Source organism: Mustela lutreola, chromosome 16 (genome assembly GCF_030435805.1).
Source record: "Mustela lutreola isolate mMusLut2 chromosome 16, mMusLut2.pri, whole genome shotgun sequence".
NCBI classification, from domain to species: Eukaryota; Metazoa; Chordata; class Mammalia; order Carnivora; family Mustelidae; genus Mustela; species Mustela lutreola.
The window spans coordinates 37,963,926-37,983,087 of NC_081305.1; the positions used below are offsets into that span (position 1 = coordinate 37,963,926).

General features: G+C 35.4%; 1 protein-coding gene across 4 annotated transcripts in view; it reads left to right on the forward strand.

The window, feature by feature from the left end:
- Positions 1 to 19,162, forward strand: part of URI1 (URI1 prefoldin like chaperone) — a 94,149-nt gene that overhangs the window by 48,301 nt on the left and 26,686 nt on the right. For all 4 annotated transcript variants that reach the window (XM_059151435.1, XM_059151434.1, XM_059151433.1 and 1 more), the window contains 2 exons: positions 6,282 to 6,360; positions 7,420 to 7,555. In XM_059151435.1, the coding sequence (XP_059007418.1) occupies positions 6,282 to 6,360; positions 7,420 to 7,555 (215 nt within the window). The remainder of the gene's footprint in view (positions 1 to 6,281; positions 6,361 to 7,419; positions 7,556 to 19,162) is intronic.

Here is a 19,162-nt window from a genome sequence, read left to right on the forward strand (position 1 = left end):
TAGGCAGTAAAAAAACTGAGGCATGAATACGATTTAACATTTTTACTAATTTATATTCAACTCATGACTGAACTGGTGATGGTTTGCCTATTTTTTATTTAAATCAACAGAGTTGAAGATAATTTTGAGAATTTTACATATTTGATGGGTTTAAAACCAGGATTGCTTGAGGGATCTAAGTGGCTTCTGTTGAAATTATAGGCCAGATACTGGGACTTCTCAGGAAAGAATCCAGTGTTTTTATTCAGTTTCTCATGGGTATCAGTGACCATAAAGGTTAGTCATTCATATCAGTGATATGAATCACTGCTCTAAGAAAACAATACAAAAGTTTTCTATTTTCTAAAATATATTTTGGAAATAAAGTTTAGAAAGTTAAAACCACACTTATAAATTAGAATTAAATAGAAATGGCACAAACATTCAAAGCTTGTTGGTTAGAAACTTATCATAGCAAAACTCATCTTTTCTGAAAGGCCCCTCCTTTCTGATTTGTCACAGAAATTAGTGTCAGTTGTAGAGAACTCAGAGAGTAAAGAAAATTGAAATGACCCATAGACTCTTCCCTGAAGCTGACTGAACTAGGAGGTACCTTGGGACATTTCTTTCACACTTAGAGTGATGTGTTTTTATATGATTTTTAAACTTTCTTACTTCAAATTCTCATCTCATTTTATTCTTAGAGTAAAAGAACACTCATGAGTGAAGAAACAGGTACCCGTGACCACTGACAAGTCTGAAGTCCCATGTACATGTGTGTCAGCAGAGAGCACTAGTAACAGTTTATCTGCCCCAGCTTTGCTGTATATAAACCCGTTGTGACTGTTTTCTCATTGTTGAGTTAAATTGAGGAAACCTATTAGAATGTTAGCTGTATTGATCTCTCTTTGACAATTTTCTTTCATTAAATTTAGAATAATTGCAAGTGTTTATATTTAAGTTCGTCTTTGTGTCTATTTCCAGTACAATTTTTTGATGGACTCATAAAAATAACATGGACTATTTCATCAGCATTTTCTGATGACACAAATTTCCTAGGTATAGAGTTCAGAAAAAGGAATATGCCACCATGTTGCCTGAATTTGTCATCAATTTCACTTAATAGTATTTTGCCATGACCGTTTAAAAAAAGAATAATACTAATTTAATACAGATATATTTTAATTTTTAATGTGTTCCCCTTCTTGCCAAATTTCAATTCCTTCAACAATATGATCTTTCTTTCAAGAACATTTTTTATTGTTAAATATAACCTTATTTGGGGCGCCTGGGTGGCTCAGTGGGTTAAAGCCTCTGCCTTCAGCTCAGGTCATGATCCCAGGGGCATGGGATCCAGCCCCGAATTGGGCTCTCTTCTCGGTGGGGAGCCTGCTTTCTCCTCTCTCTCTGCCTGCGTCTCTGCCTACTTGTGATCTCTGTCTGCCAAATAAATAAATAAATAAAATCTTTAAAAAAATATAACCTTAATTATTTATTTAGACTTTTTAAGGGGATTTTGAAAACAATCATCATTCCTTTCTTTAGTAATGAGAATACTTTTCTCTTTACCTATATGTAATCCATGCCTGAATTTAATATTCCTCTATTTTCTTAATGTCAGAGGTAAAAACCCAGGCTTCCATCAAGCTAGTGGATCTTTAACAAAGAAGCAGTGCAAAGAAATAAAAAGGGCGTGCTATATTTGAGTGATGATCCCTGCAGCATATGGCATAAGGTTTGGTTGCAGAGAAGAAGCTCAATAAATGGTGAATTGAATTGAAACAAAGGTTTTCTTGAATTCGTAACAGGAACTTCTAGAGAGGGTATAATGGATTAAGAATCATTTGTAAATAAGATTATACAGTTACTTATATTCCAAAATCATTGGATTTTATAATTTCTTAAAAACTTAAATAACTCTGCCCCAGATTAGCCCAGATAGTAATTTGAATGTAAAGCCCATTTCTTTTTCCCTTTTTGATCACCACTTGGTGTTTCCTGCTTTTTTGTTTAAGATATGAGGTAAAGGGAGAGAGAATGATAAGAAATAAAAAACAAAAACAAACCCACAGGCCTAATGTCAACATTTTTGCCTTTTCCAACTTTCTACTTTAAGTTGAAAAGTTAGCAAAATCTTATTTCCATCACTGATTTAAATTTTATTTCCCTTTTTTATTATTTAAAGGTGAAAATTGGAGACTTTGTTCTTGCCTCAAACAGGAGATATAGAACTTTTTTTCTTTACAGAGATTGTCAGTTGCATTTAAGAAAAGGATTAAAAATACAGTCTTGCTTTCATATTCCCCCATCTCCTTTTTAATATTCTATCATGAAAATCTTCAAACATTTAGAAAAGTTGAAAGAATTGTACAGGTAAACCTTGACCGTATATCTGTCTTTATCTCAATCATTAATTCATTTTTCCCTGATGCATTTCAGAGTAAGTCGTGGACATCAGTATACTTCACCTGTAAATACTTAAGCAAACACATTATTTTACTTGCTCTCATACTTTTAACAGCTATATGAAAATAAAGTGTTTTCCATGGGCTCTATCCTGATCTTCATCCTTAAGGTTAAGGCTAATTTGTAGTGTGCTAAGTCTATGTCCTTCTTTGCTGCTGCTTTTTAATACAAAAGGTGCTTCTCAGAAGGCATATAGTGTGTGATTAGCAAGATTCAAAAGAAGATTGTGAAAGTCTCTTGTATATGACTTACAGCAGTGCTTTAGTTCTCATTTTCTATAAGGAACATTACATGAAGATACCTGTTGCAAATTAAATCTTGTTTATTAGATAGCTTTTTAAAATTAAGAGTTGATGCCTGAACTTAATCTCTAAAGATCAAAGACGATTAAGACCTCCAGACAAGGAATTCTATATGTTATAAGTAAATAGACTGGAGTGGTTTATCCTAACTATCTGGGTTTTATTTTCCATTAAAAAAAAAAATAAGCAGTTGCCTCCTTTGACTACGTATTTTAATATGACCAAAGTGTCTAAAAATTGTGTTTCTGAGTAGTACAACAGAAGAAACGTAACTCTTAAAATTTTGGTGCGAATAAAGATCCCCTACTTACCTTCTGTAATACAGTAGTTCTTAGAATCGTATTTGTATTTTCTGCTGCATAGGCTTTGTGATCTTTGACAGGATTATTTATTTAATCCCTGAATATTAGAGGGACTATTTCAAGACAAATAGACAAATTCTTTGACCAAGGTGTTTGATCCTGCATATTTCCACTAGTGAAACCTTTGGAGAGAGAGTTTCTCAAGCTGTAATTTCTCCTAGAGACACTGCTTGTCTCATGCTTCCCTCCCTTCAAAAAGGACTTCTGGATGGGCTGCCTTTAAATTATCTTTCTTTCTTCTTCTTCTTCTCTCTTTTTTTTTTAAGATTTTGTTTATTTATTTGTTAGAGAGAGCGTACCAGCACAGGCAGACAAAGTGGTAGGCAGAGGCAGATGGAGAAGCGGGCTCCCCGCCAAGCAAGGAGCCCGATGTGGGACTTGATCCCGGGACGCTGGGATCATGACCTGAGCCGAAGGCAGCCGCCCAACCAATTGAGCACCCAGGTGTCCCTATCTTTCTTTCTTCTTTCTTTCCTTCATTTCTATACTTTTAGAAAACTCAGAATTTAGAAATAGCAGCTCTGATCTTAAATCATTCTCCAGTATGTCCACATTTTTGTTCTAGAGAGAATTAGTGATAAGTTTAAAACTGATCATACTTGATTTGGAATACTGACATTGATCTCTTGTATTACCTCTGGTTGAATCTCCTATTCTTTTTTGTTTACAAAAGAGGTGTTTTGTTAGGGAAGTATCCTTTTTCCAGGTGTAGTTACCAAAATAAGACATACTGAATGCTAACTTTAATACTATTTGTTTTTAAAGATTTTATTTATTTATTTGAGAGAGAGAACGAGAGAGAGCATGAGAGAAGAAAGGTCAGCCAGAGAAGCAGACTCACTGCTGAGCAGGGAGCCCGATGTGGGACTTGATCCTGGGATTCCAGGATCATGAACTGAGCAGAAGGCATTTGCTTAACCAATTGAGCCACCCAGGCGCCCCCTACTAGCTTTATAACAATCACAGGAACATTTAGGTATCTAAGCTGATGTATAGTCCTTGGGCATTTTCTGAATTACTTATCTAAAACATACAAACTGTTAGTGTTCTCTAGATTTAATAATGAGTGTTACTGTGTGCAGGCATTGCAGCAAATCGGTTCTTATGGACAGTATCCTATTTATTGCACATAACCAACCCTATCTCCAAAAGCCCCCTAAATGTAACATTTAGCTATACTGTCCTTCAATAAGTTGTGCTCTTTTTATCAAATTGAATGCATTTAACATAATGGAATCTTAACTTAGTGGTTAGTAGTCTTTTTTTTTTTTTTTAAAGATTTTATTTGTTTAATTTACAGAGAGAGACACAGCGAGAGAGAGAGGGAGCACAAACAGGGGGAGTGGGAGAGGGAGAGGCAGGCTTCCCTCTGAGCAGGGAGCCCAATGTGGGGCTCGATCCCATGGCCCTGGGATCATGACCTGAGCCAAAGGCATCCGCTTAACAACGGAGCCACCCAGGTGCCCCAGTGGTTAGTAGTCTTTCTTGAAAATTTTAGAATGGTGTTTTTTGATAGTCTATGGAAACGGGTATCAGCTATTCAGTGTAGATGTACATTGCTAAACTCTTTTTCTTTCTCTTGAACCTGTGAGATAGGCATTATTCCAGTTTTACCATTGAAGACACTAAGGTGGGGGTTAATTTGTTTATGTTAAGTGGTGGAACTGGGATTCACCTCCTGGTCTGACTTGAAAGCCTTGCTCTTTCTGCTGTGCAGCTCTGTGCATGAAGTTTTTTACCAGTTTATTCTCATAAAAATATATCCAGAAAGATATTTCTCCCTTAAGTAAATAGAATAAAGACACTTTATCAAAAAGGATTTTGAGGGGACCTTTTACAAAAGTCCTTGAACACTTAGGAAATAAAAAGTCTTGTTTCAAAGAACACAGGCCAGAAGACCTAGGTTAAGTTCACTGCTTGCATCTTTTATGATGGAGGACGTCTGATTTCTCTTAAATGGGTGGTTTTTCCATTTTCCTTCTGCTTTCTTTTTTGAATGAGGAAAAAGTTGATAAGTGACATTTACTGCAGGAATATTTTTAGGATAAATAACAGTATATTTGTGAAATTCCTTAATATTCTTAAGAGTAAATGAGATAATTTTTATTAATTATGCTGCTCTTGCTTTAGGGGTGCTAAGGAGTAAACTGAACCTATTCCATGACGTTTATAGCACAGCCATTTTTGTTATCTGGAGAACGATTATCTATGTTGCAATTTATTCTAATTTCAGTTTGGCAATATCTACATGTTCTTTTAAATTACTTGCTGAATTGGTGAGTTTTGTTTTTGTTACTTTTTTTAAACTGGCAACACCCTTTTGCTTTAAAAAAAATTCCAGTGCACTGGTTTAGCCTGCAGCTTACACCCTAGCAAGAAACGCTTACGAAACCTAATTTTCAGAGAAGATTTGAAAATAAGCATCTGCATGAAGGACTATTCATTTACAGCAGGTGTAGGAACTGAGTGCATAGTGTGGAAACATATGACCATCCTGCTCCTACAGAATACCTTTTGGTTATTTGAAATTAATTTATTAGGTGGCTCTGTCTTGATACAACATGAAACAGGCTCCAAAGCCAAATCGAAATGCTTTTTTGTATTACCTCTACCTCATTTCTTCTAGCTCCTCGTTGGTTCTCTCTCACTGTAATCACATTAATATGAATAACTGTGGAGTTATTCCACATTTTTCAGCTTTAACTTTTCTGAGGACTGAACTGTCTCATCCAATTTTATGTTCAAATTTTGTTTTTATGATTTCTGCTGTGCAGCCAGTGTTTATTCACCCACAAGCTTTATTAAATCTAGTCTTCTTTCATCTTAAGTTCCTGTTTCCCTCTAAACATCCGGCCTTCCTTCAGTATCTCCTTTAATTTCCAAATTTCATTTAGTTCAGATGATCTTGTACATTATAAAACACTAGTTCTCAAGATGTGTGTTCTAATTCTAAAACCAAAGTCCTTGAAAGTCTTAAATTTTTTGAAAAGTGTATGGTTGAATAATGCTACTGCCAAACTTGGTAAACACAGGATTTTAAAATTAAAAAAATACTTTAATATTTAAATTGCTAAAGTTGGGTTTTTGATTAGTTTGTCTTTTGATACATAGTCTACTCAAGGAATTGTTAATTTGTGTATTCATTTAGTATTTGCTATTTTTTTGTCAACAGGAAGAAGGTAGATAATGACTATAATGCCCTGCAAGAAAGACTCAGTACCTTGCCTGATAAGTTGTCATATAACATCATGGTATGTGTGGTGTGTTGCTTTTAAAGTAGTATGTTGTTTACATATTAACTGTGGAAAGTGATGGTTCTTTGCTTTATATATATTGATTCACAAATTGCCAAGCTAATAGACAGTATCTGAAAACTACCATCACAAGGAAAGTTTGTTTTGTTTTACTTTATCATAATCCACTAATTGTTGTAATAGTTGGTATTTGCTTCTTTTTTTTCAGATTTATATTAAGTTATCACATTATAGAGACACAAATGGCATAAATGTTAGCACAAAATTTAACAAATTTGGTATGCAAATTTACTGTGTTAGAAAACTGTAATTAAGACAGAAATATGGCACTTAGTCGTTTCCTGTTAGCCAGAGCAGGAATAGATCATAATGTATAATTCACAGAATTACACCCTAGAACATTGATTTTATATAAAAAGGTACTGCTAATTTTTGTCTGAATGATCTTCATATCGACATAGTGATCTCTTCGTGAGCTCTGGATTAGATTCTTTCATTGCTTAAGTATTTTCTTTCATAAGACTTTGTTCTTAATTACAGTAGCTCAAGTGTTTTGTAAATGTATTGTTCTTTATTATACTAACCCAGATATTTTGTAAAATTTGTAGACTCATTAAAGCTATTTATTTGTTAATTCCAACTTTGTTAAAAATGGCTATTTTATTGGAAATAATTTTCAGGTTTCTTAATCATAGATATTCTTTATTAACTTAATATTTCATTGCCAGTTTGCTTTCATTTAGATTTATGAATGAACACGAAGTATCAACATTCAGAGATAGTGCTAATTTCTCTGAAAGCTATATGTAAATGTGCTGATTCTTCTTTTCCTGTTTTCATTGATTTATTAACATGAAGCAATTTTCTATAGGTTTTCTTAGTGAAACTTTAATGTGTAATTTCTATGAAGTTGACATTTTTTCTTAGTTGATAAAAAGGCCTCAACACAACTTTTAATGCTGTTTCTTAAAATGTATTTTTTAGTGTTTTAAATTTTTTGTCTTCTTCCTTATTCGTTCCTTCCCTCCCTCCCTCTCTTCCTTCCTTCAATAATAGGTACCATTTGGTCCCTTTGCCTTCATGCCAGGAAAGCTTGTCCATACTAATGAAGTCACTGTTTTACTTGGGGACAATTGGTTTGCAAAGTGCTCAGCAAAGCAGGCTGTGGGCTTAGTCGAGCATCGGAAAGAACGTATGTACCAATTACAAATGATGTATCTTTGCTGGATGTATTAGTTTAAAAAATGCCAAGCTGTTACTAAAAGTACCATCCATGATAATATTAGTCCAGACTATTTGTGGTTTGGTTGAATTGTAGGTAGTTTGATAGAATCAACATTTGAGAATGTAAGCTGGAGAATGGAACATCTGGGTTGGAAATATCCACATTAGCATGTTTTCAGAAATGACAGAGTGTAAAAGTCCTTAACATGTGGTTTTATAGATAGAAGTTGGGCACACATCAGACTTGGGCTCATTTTATATTTTATAACTGGTTTGTTTAGGTGCTTTGATAGGCTTGTTTTTGCTTTTAATACTTTTAGTACATAGAAGGAATTTACTTTTTATTTATTGAACTAAGAGTAATACCTATTTATAAAGGAGGAATCAGTTTTTAAACATGCTTTTTGGTTTAGAAGAAGTTGTATTTTCATCATGAAGAGAAGGCCCAGTGTGTAGAGATGCTACCCAAAAGAGTGCCCATTTGATTGAGGTTGTTCTTTAAGTTTGTTTATCTATAATATTATTTGTTGGTGTAGATACCTATCCACGTACACATTTTTAGTTGGATGGGCTTGGTTTCAGTTCTAGCTTACATTTTAAAATTAGGTTTATTTAATACCTGTGTTCTTACTTCTATAATAAAATACTTGAATTAGTAGTATAATATCATCCCTACCTGTTTTTTAATCTTGTAGTTAAATGTGCATTTGAAAATAAATTTTTGAGGATTCTTCTGTATAAATGAGGTCATAAAGATAAAAAAAACAGCTGAGTTTCTACAGCTGAAATTATTTCACTTATACATGTGAGTGGGTACTAGTTAGAGAACTCATTTACTCAGTGAAATTGTGGGATCTATATTTGGACACTCTAATTGCAAATCAGCTCCTATAAGTTTATAATTGATAACATATTTGATCATTTGTGACACTAATCAGAATCTTATTGTTAGGCCTGTATATAATTTCTAGCAATGGTAATTCTTTTGGCATTACTACACTAAAATAAGTCATGGACATTAGAGGAAAAAGAATGAGCATAATTCTTTCTTAAAGGCCTTTCTTAATCGGGAAAGCTTTCTTATTTACTGGAGTAGCTCTGCTGATATGAAATCAGTCCATCGTCTGTTAAAGTTTATTCACTCTGATTTTCATGTGGATATTTCAGCAAAGAAATCTTTAGAATCAGTTATGACATAATATAGTAACAGGAAAATACTTTTTTTTTTTAAGATGTTTTTGTTTTAGAGAGCATGCGCACATGCGTTCAGGTGCGAGAAGGGGAGGGACAAAGGTAGAGGGAAAAAGAATCTCAAGCAGACTTCCCACTGAGCATGGACTCCAAAACAAGGCTTGATCACACAACCCCGGCATCATGACCTGAACTGAAATCAAGAGACGGTCATTCAACCAGCTGAACCACCCAGGCACCCTGGGAGAATACTTTTAATAGAATAGAAATAGAGCTCTTGAATAGAGAAGTATTTTTTGGTAGATCACTTTCCATTGTTAAAAATGATTTTTGGAAAGAACCAAACATGATGACTTTAGGATCAGTGTTTATTTAAAATAATTTTTAGAAATATGTACCTATGAATTATGTTTGAGAACCTATTATAAATTCTAAAAAGTTGTTTTATTCAGTTTTATACTAATTTTAATAACTAAAGTAATCTTTAGGTATATTGTTATATTTAACATTTATTAAGAAAATTATTTCTCTTATGGAGCAAAAAAATATAACAAGTTAAAGGCATACTCCTATCTCACTATTGACAGAGTAATTGGGAAAGATGGAAGGGAGGTTATTGCATGTTTAAAAAGTAGTCAAAACGAAGGGCAAAATGGATTTAACAGTACAAAATGATTCAAAATGATTCCTAGAGGAGGTGTCTCTGAGGAAGCTGATTTTTTTTTTTAAGAGTGCCCGATTCTTTGTGCTCACATCTTGTATTTTTGCCACTTAACATGAATATGACCAGCTTTTTAAAGTTAAAAAAAATTTTTTTTAAGGTTATCAGAGTGAAATTGACTTTATTTGGTAACTGTTCCATGAGTTACAACACAAGTAAAGATTTGTTTAACCATTGCCAGTGTCAGAATATACAATAGGATAAAGGATACACTAGTCAGGGCACAGGATTACACTGGAAACTCCCTCTCACGTAGAATGTGGTCACACCTTACCTCTGCCTGTAAGGCTTGACAATCACTAAACTGTCTCTATCACTATTAATTTCACCTTTTCCAGAATGTCATATAAATGGAGCCCTATACTACATAACCTTTTGAGACTGACTTCTTTCATTCACTATAATGCCTCATCTAAGTTGTTCTGTATATCAAAAGGTCATTTGTTTTTACTGCTGAGTATTGTTCCATTATATGCACATATCCCAGTTTTTCTGCTTATCCATTGGAGGACATTTGGTTTGCTTTCATTTTCTGAAGTTATGAACAGAGCTGCTATAAACCTTTATGTTTTTGTGTTAGTATAAATTTTCATCACTGTTGGTAAATACCTGCAAGTGGGATTGCTCGTTCATATGGTGTGTGCGTTTTCAGTTTTTAAGAAATTTTCGAGCTATTTTCCAGAAACACTGTTGTTTCACATTCTCCCAATCCCAGGCGGGTGTGAGAATCCTAGTAGTTTTGTATCGTTACTAGCATTTTAGTTTTAAAAATTTAAGCCATTTCAGTAGATGTGTGGCAGTTTCAATTTGCATTTTCCTTGTGGCTAATGATGTTCAGCATTGAGTCATGTACTTTCCTGCCATCTGTGTGTTTATCTGTCCTCTTTGATCTGTTGAAGTCTTTTGCCCATTTTTAAAAATTTGGTTGTATTTTTTCTTACTCTTGAGTTTTGAGAATTATTAATATATTCTGGATATAAGTCTTTCATTAAGTGTGTGATTTGCAAATATCTTCTCCGAGTATGCTGCTTATTTTTTTATTCTCTCAATGTTGTATTTCCAGAACAAAAATTTTTAATTTTGGAGTCCAGTTTATTACTTTTTTGTTTTATGGATCATTTGTTTGGTCTCATATGCTTTGCCTACCCTCAGTGCATGAAGATTTTCTCCTGTGTTTTCTTCTGTAAAATGTTTATTGTTGAACATTTTGCACTTGGATCTGTGATCCATTTTAAGTTAATTTTTATATAAGGTGTGAGGTTTAGTTCAGGGTGTTCAGTCTTTTTAGGTATAGATGCCAGTTTTTCTCAAATCAATTGTTGGAAGTCCTTTCTCCATTCAGTTGCCTTTGCACTTTTGTCAAAAATGAATTGGTAATCAAAATCACAATGAGATAACATTTTTTAAAAAAAATATTTTATTTATTTATTTGACAGACAGAGATCACAAGTAGGCAGAGAGGCAGGCAGAGAGAGAGAGGAGGAAGCAGGCTCCCTGCTGAGCAGAGAGCCCGATGCGGGGCTCCATCCCAGGACCCTGGGATCATGATCTGAGCCGAAGGCAGAGGCTTTAACCCACTGAGCTACCCAGGCGCCCCAATGAGATAACATTTTATCCCTCCTATAATAGCTATAATAAAATAGACAATTGGTCAGGTTGTGGAAAATTGCAAGGCTCATATGTTGCTGGGGAATGTAAATTGGTATAGCCACTTTGGAAAACAGTTTGGAATTTTCCATGAAGTTAAACATTGAGTTATCATCTAGCCATATTCCACACCTAGATACTATTATACTCAAGGGAAAATAAAAACATACATCTGCACAGAAGCTTGTATGTGAATTTTAGTATAATTTATAATAGCCAAAAAATGTAAACAACCCAAATGTCTATCATCTAGTGAATGGATAAATGTGAATGTTCAGCAAGAAAAAGAAATTATGATAAATCAAAAAAGCCAGCTACAAAAGACTGTATATGATTCCACTTGTATGAAATATTTAAAATAGGTAAGTATATGAAATGAAAAGTATATTAGTGGTTGCTTAGGGCTAGGGAAGATAAGGGGAAGAATGGAAAGTGACTTAATTTTTTTGAAAAGATTGTATTTGGACATGATACAAAATTTAAAGGTTTTTATTGAAAAATAGATGTCCCTTTTTCTGTCTTTTATCATCCACTTGGCCAACTTGGAGGCATTATTATCAGTATCTTACCATTTTGTGTGTTCACATCTTGTAGACTTAGGCATTCTCAACCCATTATATATACAACCACTCAAATGGTAGCACACTGTTTTTTTTTTTTTTTTTTTTTGCTGCTTCTTTCTGTCTTCTTTTAATGGCTGCAGAATGTTATTTGGATACAGTGTAATTTACTGTTTCTTTGGCAGTAACCATCCTAAAGGTTTTGAATTCCAGTTCTTTAAGGACTTCAGGATGTTTCTTAAGCATTTTTCATGTGCTTATTGGCTATTTGTAGAAACATTTTTGGAGAGAGGTCAGTTCAGGTCCTTTGCCCATTTTTAAGTTGGATTGTCTTTGTCGTTGAGTTTTATGAATTCTTATGTATTCTGGATATTAGTCCCTTATTAATGATTTGCAAATATTTTCTCCATTCTATGGATTTCTTTTCACTATATTGATAATGTTCTTTTTTAATTTTAATTTTAATTTTTTTTATTTTTTATAAACATATATTTTTATCCCCAGGGGTACAGGTCTGTGAATCACCAGGTTTACACACTTCACAGCACTCACCAAAACACATACCCTCCCCAATGTCCATAATACCACCCCCTTCTCCCAAACCCCCTCTCCCCAACAACCCTCAGTTTGTTTTCTGAGATTAAGAGTCACTTATGGTTTGTCTCCCTCCCAATCCCATCTTCTTTCATTTATTCTTCTCGTACCCACTTAAGCCCCCATGTTGCATCTCCACTTCCTCATATCAGGGAGATCATATGATAGTTGTTTTTCTCCGCTTGACTTATTTCGCTAAGCATGATACGCTCTAGTTCCATCCATGTTGTCGCAAATGGCAAGATTTCATTTCTTTTGATGGCTGCATAGTATTCCATTGTGTATATATACCACATCTTCTTGATCCATTCATCTGTTGATGGACATCTAGGTTCTTTCCATAGTTTGGCTATTGTGGACATTGCTGCTATAAACATTCGGGTGCATGTGCCCCTTTGGATCACTACGTTTGTATCTTTAGGGTAAATGCCCAATAGTGCAATTGCTGTTTTCCAGAGTGGCTGCACCAGCTTGCATTCCCACCAACAGTGTAGGAGGGTTCCCCTTTCTCCACATCCTTGCCAGCATCTGTCATTTCCTGACTTGTTGATTTTAGCCATTCTGACTGGTGTGAGGTGATATCGCATTGTGGTTTTGATTTGTATTTCTCTGATGCCGAGTGATATGGAGCACTTTTTCATGTGTCTGTTGGCCATCTGGATGTCTTCTTTGCAGAAATGTCTGTTCATGTCCTCTGCCCATTTCTTGATTGGATTATTTGTTCTTTGGGTGTTGAGTTTGCTAAGTTCTTTATAGATTCTGGACACTAGTCCTTTATCTGATATGTCGTTTGCAAATATCTTCTCCCATTCTGTCAGTTGTCTTTTGATTGTGTGAACTGTTTCCTTTGCTGTGCAAAAGCTTTTGATCTTGATGAAATCCCAATAGTTCATTTTTGCCCTTGCTTCCCTTGCCTTTGGCGTTGTTCCTAGGAAGATGTTGCTGCGGCTGAGGTCAAAGAGGTTGCTGCCTGTGTTCTCCTCAAGGATTTTGATGGATTCCTTTCGCACATTGAGGTCCTTCATCCATTTTGAGTCTATTTTTGTGTGTGGTGTAAGGAAATGGTCCAATTTCATTTTTCTGCATGTGGCTGTCCAATTTTCCCAGCACCATTTATTGAAGAGGCTTTCTTTTTTCCATTGGACATTCTTTCCTGCTTTGTCGAAGATTAGTTGACCATAGAGTTGAGAGTCTATTTCTGGGCTCTCTATTCTGTTCCATTGATCTATGGGTCTGTTTTTGTGCCAGTACCATGCTGTCTTGATGATGACAGCTTTGTAATAGAGCTTGAAGTCCGGGATTGTGATGCCACCAACGTTGGCTTTCTTTTTCAATATCCCTTTGGCTATTCGAGGTCTTTTCTGGTTCCATATAAATTTTAGCATTATTTGTTCCATTTCTTTGAAAAAGATGGATGGTACTTTGATAGGAATTGCATTAAATGTGTAGATTGCTTTAGGTAGCATAGACATTTTCACAATATTTATTCTTCCAATCCAGGAGCATGGAACATTTTTCCATTTCTTTGTGTCTTCCTCAATTTCTTTCATGAGTACTTTATAGTTTTCTGAGTATAGATTCTGTGTCTCTTTGGTTAGGTTTATTCCTAGGTATCTTATGGTTTTGGGTGCAATTGTAAATGGGATTGACTCCTTAATTTCCCTTTCTTCTGTCTTGCTGTTGGTGTAGAGAAATGCAACTGATTTCTGTGCATTGATTTTATATCCTGACACTTTACTGAATTCCTGTATAAGTTCTAGCAGTTTTGGAGTGGAGTCTTTTGGGTTTTCCACATATAGTATCATATCATCTGCGAAGAGTGATAATTTGACTTCTTTGCCGATTTGGATGCCTTTAATTTCCTTTTGTTGTCTGATTGCTGAGGCTAGGACCTCTAGTACTATGTTGAATAGCAGTGGTGATAATGGACATCCCTGCCGTGTTCCTGACCTTAGTGGAAAAGCTTTCAGTTTTTCTCCATTGAGAATGATATTTGCGGTGGGTTTTTCATAGATGGCTTTGATGATATTGAGGTATGTGCCCTCTATCCTTACACTTTGAAGAGTTTTGATCAGGAAGGGATGCTGTACTTTGTCAAATGCTTTTTCAGCATCTATTGAGAGTATAATATGGTTCTTGTTCTTACTTTTATTGATGTGTTGTATCACATTGACTGATTTGCGGATGTTGAACCAACCTTGCAGCCCTGGAATAAATCCCACTTGGTCGTGGTGAATAATCTTTTTAATGTACTGTTGAATCCTATTGGCTAGTATTTTGTTGAGTATTTTCGCATCTGTGTTCATCAAGGATATTGGTCTATAGCTCTCTTTTTTGGTGGGATCCTTGTCTGGTTTGGGGATCAAGGTGATGCTGGCCTCATAAAATGAGTTTGGAAGTTTTCCTTCCATTTCTATTTTTTGGAACAGTTTTAGGAGAATAGGAATTAGTTCTTCTTTAAATGTTTGGTAGAATTCCCCCGGGAAGCCGTCTGGCCCTGGGCTTTTGTTTGTTTGGAGATTTTTAATGACTGTTTCAATCTCCTTACTGGTTATGGGTCTGTTCAGGCTTTCTATTTCTTCCTGGTTCAGTTGTGGTAGTTTATATGTTTCTAGGAATGCATCCATTTCTTCCAGATTGTCAAATTTATTGCCGTAGAGTTGCTCATAGTATGTTCTTATAATAGTTTGTATTTCTTTGGTGTTAGTTGTGATCTCTCCTCTTTCATTCATGATTTTATTTATTTGGGTCCTTTCTCTTTTCTTTTTGATAAGTCTGGCCAGGGGTTTATCAATTTTATTAATTCTTTCAAAGAACCAGCTCCTACTTTCGTTGATTTGTTCTATTGTTTTTTTGGTTTCTATTTCATTGATTTCTGCTCTGATCTTTATGATTTCTCTTCTCCTGCTAGGCTTAGGGTTTCTTTCTTGTTCTTTCTCCAGCTCCTTTAGGTGTAGGGTTAGATTGTGTACCTGAGACCTTTCTTGTTTCTTAAGAAAGGCTTGTACCGCTATATATTTTCCTCTCAGGACTGCCTTTGTTGTGTCCCACAGATTTTGAACCGTTGTATTTTCATTATCATTTGTTTCCATGATTTTTTTCAATTCTTCTTTAATTTCCCGGTTGACCCATTCATTCTTTAGAAGGATACTGGTTAGTCTCTACGCATTTTGGTTCTTTTCAAACTTCCTTTTGTGGTTGAGTTCTAGCTTTAGAGCATTGTGGTCTGAAAATATGCAGGGAATGATCCCAATCTTTTGATACCGGTTGAGTCCTGATTTAGGACCCAGGATGTGATCTATTCTGGAGAATGTTCCATGTGCACTAGAGAAGAATGTGTATTCTGTTGCTTTGGGATGAAATGTTCTGAATATATCTGTAATGTCCATCTGGTCCATTGTGTCGTTTAAGGCCTTTATTTCCTTGCTGATCTTTTGCTTGGATGATCTGTCCATTTCAGTGAGGGGAGTGTTAAAGTCCCCTACTATTATTGTATTATTGTTGATGTGTTTCTTTGATTTTGTTATTAATTGGTTTATATAGTTGGCTGCTCCCACGTTGGGGGCATAGATATTTAAAATTGTTAAATCTTCTTGTTGGACAGACCCTTTGAGTATGATATAGTGTCCTTCCTCATCTCTTATTATAGTCTTTGGCTTAAAATCTAATTGATCTGATATAAGGATTGCCACTCCTGCTTTCTTCTGATGTCCATTAGCATGGTAAATTCTTTTCCACCCCCTCACTTTAAATCTGGAGGTGTCTTCGGGTTTAAAATGAGTTTCTTGGAGGCAACATATAGATGGGTTTTGTTTTTTTATCCATTCTGATACCCTGTGTCTTTTGACAGGGGCATTTAGCCCATTAACATTCAGGGTAACTATTGAGAGATATGAATTTAGTGCCATTGTTTTGCCTGTAAGGTGACTGTTACTGTATATGGTCTCTGTTCCTTTCTGATCTACCACTTGTAGACTCTCTCTTTGCTTAGAGGACCCCTTTCAAGATTTCCTGTAGAGCTGGTTTGGTGTTTGCAAATTCTTTCAGTTGTTGTTTGTCCTGAAAGCTTTTAATCTCTCCTTCTATTTTCAATGATAGCCTAGCTGGATATAGTATTCTGGGCTGCATGTTTTTCTCATTTAGTGCTCTGAAAATATCATGCCAGCTCTTTCTGGCCTGCCAGGTCTCTGTGGATAAGTCAGCTGCCAATCTAATATTTTTACCATTGTATGTTACAGACTTCTTTTCCCGGGCTTCTTTCAAGATTTTCTCTTTGTCACTGAGACTTGTAAATTTTACTATTAGGTGACGGGGTGTGGGCCTATTCTTATTGATTTTGAGGGGTGTTCTCTGAACCTCCTGAATTTTGATGCTCGTTCCCTTTGCCATATTGGGGAAATTCTCCCCAATAATTCTCTCTAGTATACCTTCTGCTCCCCTCTCTCTTTCTTCTTCTTCTGGAATCCCAATTATTCTAATGTTGTTTCGTCTTATGGTGTCACTTATCTCTCGAATTCTCCCCTCGTGGTCCAGTAGCTGTTTGTCCCTCTTTTGCTCAGCTTCTTTATTCTCTGTCATTTGGTCTTCTATATCACTAATTCTTTCTTCTGCCTCATTTATCCTAGCAGTGAGAGCCTCCATTTTTGATTGCACCTCATTAATAGCTTTTTTGATTTCAACTTGGTTAGATTTTAGTTCTTTTATTTCTCCAGAAAGGGCTTTTATATCTCTCGAGAGGGTTTCTCTAATATCTTCCATGACTTTTTCGAGCCCGGCTAGAACCTTGAGAATTGTCATTCTGAAGTCTAGATCTGACATATTACCAATGTCTGTATTGATTAGGTCCCTAGCCTTCGGTACTGCCTCTTGTTCTTTTTTTTGTGTTGAATTTTTCCGTCTTGTCATTTTGTCCAGAGAAGAGTATATGAGGGGGCAAGTAAAATACTAAAAGGGTGGCAACAACCCCAGGAAAATATGCTTTAACCAAATTAGAAGAGATCCCAAATCGTGAGGGGGGGAGAAAGGGGATAAAAAGAGGTTCAAAAAGGAAGAAAGAAAAAAAAGAAAAAAAAAAAGAAAAAAGAAAGTAAAAAAAAAAAGAAAAGAATTAAAAAAAAAAAAGAAAACACCTTTCAGAAAGTGGTTGTTTTCTGTTTCCAGAATTGCTGTTCTTCTTCTCTTCGATCTGCCGATGGATTTTCAGGTGTTTGCAATCTTTAGATAAGCTATCTAGCTGATCTCCGGCTAGCTGAAGTAGTCTCGGCCTGCTACTTCTCCGCCATCTTGACTCCTCCCTCCGATAATGTTCTTTGATGCTCTCAAGATTTAAATTTTGAGGCAGTACAGTTTGTTTTTTTTCTTTTGTTGCTTGTACTTTTAGTTTATGTCTAAGAAATTGCCAGCTCCAGTGTCATGAAGCTTTTCCCCTATGTTTTCTTCTAAGAATTTCAGTATCAGCTTTCCTTTAGGTCTTTTATACATTTTGAGTTAATTTTTTTGTATATTGTGTAAAGTAAGGGTCCAACTTCATTCTTTTGCACGTGGCTATCCAATGTTTACCTGCGTTGAATGGTTTGACACTATTATTGAAAATTGTGTGGGTATGTATGGGAATATTTATTTCTGGATTCTCTTCCTTGTTTTAAGATCTGTATGTTTGTCTTAGTGACAGTATTAAAGCATTTTGATTACTGTACCTTTATAGAAAGTTTTAAAATCAAGTAGTGTGAGATCTCCAACTTTTGATCTTTTCCAAGATTGTTCAGCTATTCGGGGCCTCTCAAGATTAGACATGAATTTTGGGATGGATTTCTTCTATTTCAGCAAAAATGTTAGGATTTTGATAGGGATTGTGTTGAATTTGTAGGTTGCTTTGGGTAAAATGATATCTTAACGATATTATGCCCTTTAATCCATGAACACAAGATAAGATATCTTTCTATTTACTTAGTCTTGAAATTATTTCAGCAACACAGTAAGTCTTGTGTCTTCCAGGCTAAACTTACTACTAATGGTATTGTGAATGGAAATTATTTTCTTAATTTTCTTTTCAGATTATTTTTTGCTGGTATATAGAAATGCGACTTATTTTTGAGTGCTTATTTTATATCCTGCAACTTTGCTGAATATATTTTTTTAAGCTGAGTGTCTATGTGTGTAATATTTCAGGTTTTCTACATATAAGATCATATCATCTGCCAGTAGAGATAATTTTACTTCTTCCCTTCCAATTTGGATGCTTTTTATTTTTTTTCCTTGCCTAATTGCTCTCGTTTTAACTACCCCCCGACCCCATAGACTCTTTTTTTAAAAAATTTACATATTTATATTATTAACATATAATACATTCTTTGTTTCAGGGGTATAGGTCTGTGATTCATCAGACTTAATTTATAACGCTCACCATTGCACATACCATCCCCAGTGTCCATCATCCAGCCATCCCATCTTTTCACCACTCCCCCCCCGCCCCCTGGGAACCCTCAGTTTGTTTCCTATGATTAAGAGTCTCTATGGTTTGTCTCCCTCCCTGGTTTTGCCTTGTTTCATTTTTTCACCTTCCTCTAAGATCATATGCCTTGTTTCTTAAATTCCACATATGAGTTACATCATATGACAGTTGTCTTTCTCTGATTGACTTTTTTCACTTAGCACAATACCCTCTAGTTCCGTCCACGTCGTTGCAAATGTGAACATTTCACTTTTTCATGGCTGCATACTACTCCTGTGTCTGTGTCTGTGTGTGTGCACGTGCATGCACCAGCTTGCATTGCTACCAGCAGTGTAGGAGGGTTCCCCCTTACTCACACCAGGATTTGTTAATTTCAGCTATTCTGATTGATCTGAGGTGGTTTCTCGTCAT